Here is a 10,789-nt window from a genome sequence, read left to right as displayed (position 1 = left end):
CTATAATTCTGGGAGGTCCCCAGGTCCCACCTGGAGGCTGGCATCCCTATGAGTGAGTATGTAATTAATTCCCTGCCCATGTTCTGGAGATGTTGGCTCCACTGAAATCCCAATGGTGCCTCTCCCAAAGGCCTAGGCCTAATGTAAGCCTCACTGAGAGACAGAAACCTCTGTCGCATTCCCATCTACCAGAGACAAGAACCTTAACAAATCCCTTTGTCCTTGTTATTGCTGGGGACAATACAAGGTCTCCATGACATTTTCTCTATTGCTTGATCCATCCATCTAGTCCTTCATTGCTGTGTGTTGCATTCCATCCATCCCTTCACCATTCTTCTCCAGCACTACGAGTGCTTCTTTCCACTGGGATACCTCTCTGTGTTGCCTCACTGTCTCTGCTAGGCACGTAACCGCCTCCCATACTTCTAGTCACAAGGAATATACCCATCATGTTTCATGGGGAAGGCGAAGGAGATTTACAGATCATCCAATTTGTAGTTGCGGCCACTCTGATGGGAGCTGTCTCCTGAGTCTGACGGAAAGAGCAAAGGAACTAACAGCTTCTGGAATCAGTGCTTGGCAGCCTGGTAAGTTGTGGGGAGTGGGATTGAGTTCTATGCCTGGATCGACAGAAATCGTAATAGAGCAGAGGATCTAGGATCATTTTCAGATATTGTTAATCTAATGCGAGAGCCCCGTGGCACAGAATGGTAAGCTGCAGCCCTGCAGTCAAAAGCTCTGCTCACGATCCCGACGGAAGTAGGTTTCAGATAGCCGGTTCAAGGTTGACTCAGCCTTCTATCCTTCCGAGGTCGGTGAAATGAGTACCCAGCTTGCTGGGGGTAAAGGGAAGATGACTGGGGAAGGCACTGGCAAACCCCCCATAAACATAGTTTGCTAGGAAACGTCAGGATGTGACATTACCCCGTGGGTCAGGAATGTCCCAGTGCTAGCACAGAGGACTACCTTTACCTTTTAATGCTCACATTTCGATGATGGGAGCTGTCTCCTGAGTTTGACAGAAGGAGCAAAGGAATCAGCTGCTTCTGGAATCAGTGCTTGGCAACCTGGTAAGTTGTGGAGAGTGGGGTTGAGTTCTATGCCTGGATCGATGGAAATGGTACTTTCGGTCCCAGGGTTAAGGAGAGCATTTACTACTGCACATTTCCAAATGATGCTTTCAGCATTCACCCATGGTAAATATAAAAAAATTCCTCATAACCTAAGGCTATGTCCCTGCTCCTCAGGTTCAATAGAGGATCTCTTACATATTTTGTTTAGTTGCCCATTTTACAACTCCATTTGTTTTAAATTAACCAGCATATCCCAGATGTATTAGACACAGTTGAGGGCCGAGTTAGATTTTTAATGGCAGACGTTAATTCAAAGATCACGCTTAGTGTGGCCTTTTTATATCATGTTAGCTTCTAAGCTAAGGAAGAAATTTGTTGAAAATTAGACCCCAAAGTTGACACAGAAAGATTAATTTAGGAGAACTATAACATTCAATTCAGTAACCAATATGTATATATGTGGCTGTCTGTAACATTTTAAAATTTGTATTCATGCAACTCTGGGTATTGTGGGTTATACATTTTGTATGGTTTTAATCTGAACATTGCTAAGGTCTGTGACTAAAACATTAATAAAAATTGATTGAGTTCTATGCCTGGATCGACAGAAATGGTAATAGAGAGGGTCTAGTATCAATGGAATAATATATATTTGTATTTCTAACCAACCATCCTCCTCCTCCTCCCCTCTCCCTCCTCCTCCCCCTCTCCCTCCTCCTCCTCCTCCCTGCCCATCCTCAGAATCACCTTTCCATCCTTATTTGTATTTCCAGACAACATATGGGCAGCGAGAACCTAACCAGAACATCTGGGTTCGTCCTCCTGGGTATCTCGACCAAGGCGGAACACCAGGGCCTCTTCTTCCCTCTCTTCCTCTCCATATACCTGTTGACCTTGCTAGGCAACCTGATGATCATCCTGCTGATCCGATCTGATGCCCGCCTCCTCCACACGCCCATGTATTTCTTTCTCAGCCACCTTTCCTTGGCGGATCTCGGCTTCGCTTCCACCACCGTGCCCAAAGCCCTGGAGAACTTGTTGTCACACAACAAGACCATCACCTACTGGGGCTGCCTCACCCAGATGTACTTCTTTATAGCCTTTGGCATCACCGACAGCTTCCTTCTTGCCTCCATGGCCTACGATCGCTACGTGGCTATCTGCCACCCACTGCGGTATCCCGTCCTGATGAGCCACAAGCATTGCCTCCTACTGGTGACAGGCTCTTGGCTCTTGGCTCATCTCCACTCTTTGGTTCACACGCTGCTGATGGCCCGACTCTCGTTCTGTGCCTCCAGAGAGATCCCACACTTCTTTTGTGATGTCCAGCCTTTGTTGCGTCTCTCGTGCACCTCAACCCAGCCCAATGAACTCTTGGCCTTCACTGAGGGCTCCTTGGTCATCATGGGACCTTTCCTCTTCATTGTGGTTTCTTACATCCTCATTCTGGTTGCCATCCTGAAGATTCCTTCAGCTGCGGGGAAGCACAAGGCCTTCTCGACTTGTGGCTCTCATCTAGGGGCAGTATCAGTGTTCTATGGCACAGTGATTGCTGTCTACATCCAACCCTCTTCAACCTACTCCATCACTAAGGACCGGATGGTGGCAGTCCTCTACACCATGGTCACCCCAATGCTGAACCCATTCATCTATAGTCTGAGGAATGAGGATGTGATGGGGGCAATGAAGAGGGGTATGGAAAGACTAAGGAAATAGGAAAATCCTTGTCCACTCAAATTATTAGGGTTTTCCGTATCTTCAAGGACACTACCGGTTGACCCATTCAAGGCTCTGTTTTCCTTTTAGCCTTACTCATAGGTCCCACATAACTGGCATACTGGGAGCTTCAGATTTTCCACATAAGAATGTACCTCTTGAAATTATGGAAAAGGCGCAATAAGATTCTCCTCTTACTCAGGACAAACAAATTCAAATTTGCTCTGAGAAAATGCACAGTTAGTACTAAGTATGGGTATTTGGACCCTTTGATTCAAGTTGCTTTGGTGTTTCCGTGCTTTGATTAGGTCCAATATTTGAATCTTTGCAGAACATTTTGTAATTCTATAAGTATTAGTGTGGAAGAAGGGGGAAAATGCAAATGTTTGTGCTGTGTTATGTTGTTTTAGTCTGTAAGGTGCCACCGGAGTCCTCTTCAATTGTACCCAAAATGTCCAAAACAAGGAAAGTAAATATGTTTGTGAAGACATGAAATCTGGCTGGAGAAGATGCAAGTGGAAAGTAAAATATGTTACTGGGGTTCCCAATATGGTGCCTGGGGTCCCCATGGTGGGTGCCAACACCTCTTCTGGTGCCCTCCAAGGGTTTTTAGAAAGTGGGTGGGGCCAGGTGAGGCATTTTCCCAGCAGGGCTTCTGGTTGGCTGTGCAGATTAAAAGGCATCCTGTTAAACAGAGAGTCTGCCTTAAATAGTGAAGAGTTACTAAAAGAGTTATTCATTACCTCAGTGCATGACTTTCTGTGTTTGGCTCCACCTCTGGAGTAGGGTTACCAGCTCTGGGTTGGGAAATACCAGGAGATTTCGGGGGCAGGAGACTGAGGAGGGTGTGGTTTGGAGAGGGGAGTGACTTCAATGGGGTGTAATGCCATAGAGTCGACAGTTCATAGCGGCCATTTTCTCCAGGTGAGCTGATCACTATCTCCTGAGGATCAGATATAATCTCAGGAGATCTCAAGCTACCACCTGGCAGTTGGCAATCCTACTCCTCAGGCAATCGTGTTGTTGTTGCGTCCAACACCCTGTATCAGAATTCCAAAGGTGCCCACAGGCTCCATCCGAGGGTTGCCAGGTCCTTCTTCATCACCTGTGGGAGGTTTTCGGGGTGGAGCCTGAGAAGGGTGGGGTTTGGGGAGGGGAGGGACGTCAACGCCATAGAGTCCAGTTGCCAGAGCAGCCATTTTCTCTGGGTGAACTGAGCTATATCGGCTGGAGATCAGTTGTAATAGCGGGAGATCTCCAGCTACTACCTGGAGGTTTAGCTAGAGAAGGTAAACACCAATACTATAGGGCTAGGCTGTATAAAGTAATAGTATGAGGCTCTCAATGCTTATCAAAATGCTATATTATACTTGTTACAAACATGTGGTGAATACGTACAGAGTGTCCAAAATTATACAATTCTATACAGTGTAACAACTAAGACAATACAAAACATAAAGACAGAGAAACGAAGTAGCTATATTTCTTTGCTACAATAGTATCTTCAAGGGAACATGGAAGGAAGCATACTGAAAAAAATGGAAACGCTATCCGGATGAACAATTGTGCTTTCACTACTAAAGGTAGCTTCTTCAGCCAATAGCTTCACATATATTGTTGTTCCTTATTTGCAATCAATTAAGGTATAGAATTATTCAGTGGTTCAGGTTCTCAGTGCGCCCGGCTGGCTGCTAATCTGTTTGTTGCTGTATGTAAATAAGGAACAACAATATGCTTCCTCCCATCTTCCCTTGAAGAAGTTAAAAGAAAAGAAAAAGTTATTAACTGAACTGAAATATAATTCATTTTGATACTATTGTAGCAAAGAAATATAGCTACTTCGTTTCTCTGTCTTTATGTTTTGTATTGTCTTAGTTGTTACACTGTATAAAATTGTATAATTTTGGACACTCTGTATGTATTCACCACATGTTTGTAACAAGTATAATATAGCATTTTGATAAGCATTGAGAGCCTCATACTATTACTTTATACTACCTGGAGGTTGGCAACTCTACTCTAAACAGTTGGGGACCCCGATATATTAAATACAGGGCTTTATCCTTCCACACTGCTCAGCCAAGTTTAAAGCATTCTGCTGAGGAAAGAAGCTCTTCCGAATCTCTACCGTTGGAGGAAGTCTCCTTAGGGACAGACAAGACACTGTCCTATCCCTAAAGGGAAAACAGTCACTCAGTTGATTCATCCCTGAGTTTATGGGAGTGGTGCTCCAGCAGGGGAAACCAAAGGGATTGAGCTAAACACTAATATACCAACCAATAAATCTATTTTTATTATATATTGTGCACAATTGTATTTTAAAACACAGGGCCTAAAATACAGGCTTCCTAAAAAGCACAAACATAGTTACAAATATTACCAACACGTAACAGCTGATGTTAGTACATAAAATGACCAAAACGTGACCAGATGCGTTTTGGCCTTTTAGAGGACTTCCTCAGGGGTCATACATACACAGTTTTACAATACACATCCTGACATATACACAAATGTTGTACAAGAACCATGGGAGTGAATTCAGAGCTGCCTCGGGTGGGAGGGCAGGAACAGTTTTGGGCCTGCCTCAGCAAAAGAGCAGGCAGTTTGAAGGGTAGTGTTGTGACCCAATTATCTATAAGTCCAATGAAGACAATAGGGAGATGGTTGGATGAACTACAGCTCTTTATTTTGGCCAAAGTAATAGAACCGGGTGCACAGACTCCAAACCAAACAAAGCCGGGAGACTGCCACACCCCAGCAAGGGGCAAGCAGTACTTTTTATATCATGAAGGGGGTTAGATTCCATTAAGAGATACATTCGACCATACAGCCTCTCTGGCATCATCATTGCGTATTAAAGATACAAACTCAGCACTTTCTCTTGCACAAGGGCGTCTAATGAGTCCTTCGCTCTATTGAAGGAACAAAGCAATCTATATGGGATCAGAGAGTTCTTTGTATGTGTGAACAGGAGAGGGAGGATTCTGTCCTTGGGTAGAAGCAGTCTAACCGGGCTGTGTGAGTTTGTCTGCAGCATCTGTGCTTTCATACAATGGAATGTGTGTGTGTGTGTGCGCGCTGTTTCTGTTTAAGGCAGTGAAGTGTGAGTGTGTGTGTGTGCTTGTGTGTTTTCACGGACACAACAGTAGCGCTGCCTGGTAGCATGGCAGAACGGTTTCACTCTACCTCGGGGACAGAACAGAGCGCCCGATTGTTAGGCCTGCCTCTGGTAATGAGCAGACCTTGTACCATTTAGTCTGATGCTCGGGAAAGGGCAGGCTTAACTGGGCTGCCCGCCACCCCTCAGCTGGTCGACGGGCGTTTTCAAATTCGAGGTCTCTGAAAACATGGGCAAAACGCGGGGAAAGGAAGGGGGAGAGCGAGGTGACCTCTGACAGTCGGAAAGGGCATGCATAATCAATACAAAGACCCAAATTCATTGTAGGGGCGAATGCGAGGGAAACAGCCAAGCATAAAAGACCAGTGATAAATGTGAAGCCTAGCTTCAAATGTGACTATTGCTAGATCATTCTGAAGCAGCTGTTAGGAGGGAAAATATGGAGCAATACTTGGATTATCTTTGCTGTATTATTCATTTCTAGCATGTGGCTACTGGAACTTTAGGGACAACCTCATGTCACCTAATTTCCCTGTTGCATGGAAGCCAAGATCCCACAAGAAATTCTTTTACTAACTAGCCATTCTGGGGATGGTTCCCAGCAGATCCAGAAAAGACTCTAAAGACCCACAATATGATTTGTCTTGATTCTGCACCTCACTAGCATTTGCCCTGCCTGTTGCACTGAGTTCACTAAAGCAGATCACAAGTCAATGTGGCTCAAATGTTCATTCCACCATCTTCCTTTCAACTCACTCTGTTCTTCTAGGACGGAATGGCATCCTTTAAAAAGACCTCATGTAACCAAACTTGGTAGGAATTGGTTAGAGATGCATCGTCGGTAAGTGTGAATGGTGAGATTCATCATCTTTATTATGGGTAATGGTTGTATTCCCAGTGTTAGAAACAAAAAGTAGAATGGCAGTTTTAGGATGATGGAGGAGGAGGGAGGCTTACTCATTTGGCGTGGTTTTATGGCTGGGAATTGGACTTCCTGCTTGGATTCTGGGATAGGAGGAAGATTTAGAAGTTAAAGCAGAAAAGGTATTATGGAGACAGGACTTCAATGTTCCCTCCGAAAGCCTCTGGGACATTGCCTATGCCATTTCTATCTTGCTTTTCCTCCAAGAACTTTAGGATAAGAAGCTTGGGTCTCAACTCCTCACTTTGTCCTTACGGTTACTCTGTACAATGCCCTAGATTGATTTGCTTCAGGTTGCTTAGTAAATTTCATAAGGAAGGATTTGAACCTAGGCCTCCCTTGTTATCCACTACCTCTCATAGGCTGTATCTCTGCAGGTGTTTAGTGCTGTAATCTTCCGGTCCATAGCTGTAGAATCCATCAGCCTGAAGATCTACATTTTTGGAGAACATGTAGGACCATTAGAGATTCTTCAGTCCATGTGGTCTCTGTTCCAAAGTGAATCCAGGGGTATCCCAGAGAATCCACTCTCCTCTCTCCTCAACTCTTGCTGTGTTCCAAACACTCAGGAAACCGCTGTCTAAATATATCCTAGTAGGATGAGAAGCTTCTAGAAGTGGATAAAGGTCAGGACTCTGTTAGGACTCCTGTTTCCTTTCACTGGCATTTACATAGGTCTTTTATGCATGGGAGTTATACTTGGGGTCCGAGGCTCTCCTGACCCACACTTTTCTATTCCAAATTTTAAAAATGCTATGCATGTTGTTGCCCTGACCTGGATGGCCCAGGCTAGCCTGATCTCGTCAGATCTCAGAAGCTAAGCAGGGTCAGCCCTGGTTAGTATTTGGATGGGAGACCGACAAGGAATACCAGGGTTGCTGTGCAGAGGAAGGCACTGGCAAACCACCTCTGTTAGTCTCTTGCCATGAAAACCCCATTAGGGGTCGCCATAAATCGGCTGCGACTTGAAGGCACTTTACACACACATGCATGTTGTTGTTTGACCTGGAGAAAGGCCTGGGGTTTCTGGAGTGCTGCAGAACAACCAGCAAAAATCCGGAAGCATCTCAGTCCCCGCCCCTTGAAAACACTGCTTTGCAATTGACTGTAGAGGTGACTGTGAAAAAAATGTCACCGCCCCCCAGCTCCCCTCTCCCGCGCTTTGGCTTATACATGGGAATGGGGATGATTTGACCCAGGTTGATCTCAGGAGTGATAGAAGAATCGTATTAGAAGAAGGAGGAGAAGTTGGTTTTTATATGCCAGCTTTCTCTACCACTTAAAGAAGAATCAGACCCGCTTACAATCGCCTTCCCTTCTCCTCCCCACAACAGACACCCCGGGAGGCAGGTGGGGCTGAGAGAGCATGACTAGCCCAAGGTCACCCAGCTGGCTTCATGTGTAGCAGTGGAGAAACCAACCCGGTTCACCAGATTAGCCTCCGCCACTCATGGGGAGGAGTGGGGAATCAAACCCAGTTCTCCAGATCAGAGTCCACTGCTCCAAACCACTTCTCTTAACCACTACACCACGCTGGCTCCCAGGATCTGGAAGACCCAGACATTGTGCAGACTGGGCATGAAGGCATCTCTAAAGGATGGAAAACTCATGCATAACTCTAATGAACCGAGGTGGTTTGCCATTGCCTTCCCCTGAATAGCAGCCCTGGACTTCCTTGGTGGTTTCCCATCAAAGTACTAATCAGGGCCCACCCTGCTTAGCTTCCAGGATCTGATGAGATCAAACTAGCATGGGCCTCTCAGATACGGGTAAGAAATATATAGAAGTTACTAATACAGCCTCAACATATCGACGTGTAGACATTATATGTACATGTGTGCCCGCTCCCATGCACATCATGGGGAAAATTTGGGGTAATGCCAAATACATATTTTTTAAAAATGAAGCGTAGCTTTGGAAAACACCCTTAAAATGTCTTCCTCCTTATTTTCTATGCCTACTGGTCAATAAAAAGACATGTAATAAATGAAGTTCTATAGCATTTAAATGTGCTCAGGTTCACCTGGATCGCACCAATCCTATTGAAATACCATCTCCCTGCTGAATCCTGGGTGGCCTCATATCTGATGAGTGATGTTGATCCAGGAATAACTAAATTCGTTGCAAAATATTTGGTAATAGTAACTTCTCTAAAGGGACGACAAGATTAAAACCATTGTGACCAGCGTCATGTTTACCATTGTAAAAAGGTAAAGGTCCCCTGTGCAAGCACCGGGTCATTCCTGACCCATGGGGTGATGTCACATCCTGACGTTTCCAAGGTAGACTATGTTTATGGAGTGGTTTGCTATTGCCTTCCCCAGTCATCTACACTTTACCCCCAGCAAGCTGGGTACTCGTTTCACCGACCTCAGAAGGATGGAAGGCGGAGACAACCTGGAGCCAGCTACCTGAAACCGACTCCCGTCAGGATCGAACTCAGGTCATGAGCAGAGCTTTTGACTGCAGTACTGCAGCTTACCATTCTGTGCCACGGGGCTCTCGCATTAGATTAACAATATCTGAAAATGATCCTAGGTAGTGAGCAGGTCGTGAGCAGAGCTTGGACTGCAGTACTGCAGCTTACCACTCTGCCCCACTCCGTTATATCTGTTGCATCTGTAGAGTGACCTGAGTACTATTGCAGTCCCAGCTGTGTCTGTAGAGTAATTGAACTTCGGTCAAATGATCTCAATTTTAATGTTTAAGCATCTTAAGAATCCTAAGTTGCTCTTGTTGTTTATTTTAAATTTGTATACTATAGTATTTTAACTTCGATTAACTTATGTATTTGTGCTTAAGACCTTCAGTCAAAGGAGCCTGAGATAAAAGGGAAGGACAGCATTTAAATGTGTTCTGGGCATTTCACAGGGAGGGCTTCTACTGGAGTGGCAAATTCTGGAAATAAAGGAGCGGTCTTTCTGTTTATTTTTATTCAGCCATTTTTATTCGGCTTAATTAAAAACTCTGGTGCACATGTCAAAAGGACTTTTCCATCTGTCTCTACACAGACCTCCTCATACGATGGAGAGAGAAAACAGGACCGTGGTCTCTGAATTCATCCTCCTTAGCATCTCGTCCCGGCAGGATTGGAACAGGCTGTTATTCCCTATCTTTTTGATCATGTACACCATCATAGTGCTAGGAAATCTCACTATTGTCTTGGCCATAAGAATGGATGGTCAGCTCCTCCAAATCCCAATGTACTTCTTGCTCAGTAACCTCTCCCTGGTGGACATCTGCTTCACGACAGCCACCGTGCCCCAGCTGTTGGCTAATATGCTCTCTGGAGTGAGGAAGATCTCCTACAAGGGATGTTTGGCTCAGATGTACTTCTTCATTGCCTTTGGCATCACTGACAGCTTTCTCTTGGCCTCCATGGCCGTGGACCGTTATGTGGCCATCTGCCGGCCGTTGCACTACTCTACAGTGATGAGCAACCAGATCTGCTTTCTGCTGGTGGCTGGCTCCTGGTTGGTTTCTCACCTCCACTCTCTGCTGCACACCGCCCTGATGTCCCGCCTCTCTTTTTGCGCTTCCAATCAGGTCTCCCACTTCTTTTGTGACGTCTTCCCGCTGCTGAAGATCTCCTGCTCCGACACGCACCTGAACGCTTTGGTGGTGCACACTGAAGGGGCCGTGGTGGTCAACAGTGCTCTCGTGGTAATTGTCCTCTCCTATGTCCGTATTCTGGTGGTCATCCTGAGGATCCCTTCCACTCAGGGAAAGAAAAAGGCTTTCTCCACTTGTGGGTCCCACTTGACAGTGGTGGCCTTATTCTATGGCACAGTCATCTGGGTCTATTTCCAGCCATCGTCTAGCTTCTCGGCGGAGAAGGACACGCTGGCCGCCATCATGTACACTATGGTCACGCCCATGCTGAACCCCTTCATCTACACTCTGAGGAACGACAAGATGAAAGAGGCCCTGAGGAGGCTTTTTGGGCGGAAGGGGAACTAA

The 10,789-nt window shown here is 45.7% G+C and overlaps 1 protein-coding gene across 1 annotated transcript; it reads left to right on the top strand.

Moving 5' to 3' along the window:
* The first annotated feature begins 1,853 nt into the window (after positions 1–1,853).
* On the top strand, positions 1,854–10,789 carry LOC130477894 (uncharacterized). Its single transcript, XM_056849978.1, has 4 exons — positions 1,854–2,766; positions 5,239–5,267; positions 7,207–7,310; positions 9,841–10,789. Exons 1-4 carry the CDS (start codon positions 1,854–1,856, stop codon positions 10,787–10,789), a joined length of 1,995 nt encoding a protein of 664 aa, XP_056705956.1.

Source organism: Euleptes europaea, chromosome 1 (genome assembly GCF_029931775.1).
Source record: "Euleptes europaea isolate rEulEur1 chromosome 1, rEulEur1.hap1, whole genome shotgun sequence".
Lineage (NCBI taxonomy): Eukaryota > Metazoa > Chordata > Lepidosauria > Squamata > Sphaerodactylidae > Euleptes > Euleptes europaea.
The sequence above is the reverse complement of the archived record's forward strand: the minus strand, read 5'-3'. Positions and strand labels throughout refer to the sequence as shown.

Excerpts from the sequence above, each read along its gene's own strand:
- LOC130477894 (XM_056849978.1), top strand. The coding sequence starts at position 1,854 with ATGGGCAGCGAGAACCTAACCAGAACATCTGGGTTCGTCCTCCTGGGT. Across the intron at positions 5,268-7,206 it reads TCAGGGGTCATACATACACA|GTGTTTAGTGCTGTAATCTT; the intron begins GTTTTACAATAC and ends GTATCTCTGCAG. Across the intron at positions 7,311-9,840 it reads TTAGAGATTCTTCAGTCCAT|ACCTCCTCATACGATGGAGA; the intron begins GTGGTCTCTGTT and ends GTCTCTACACAG.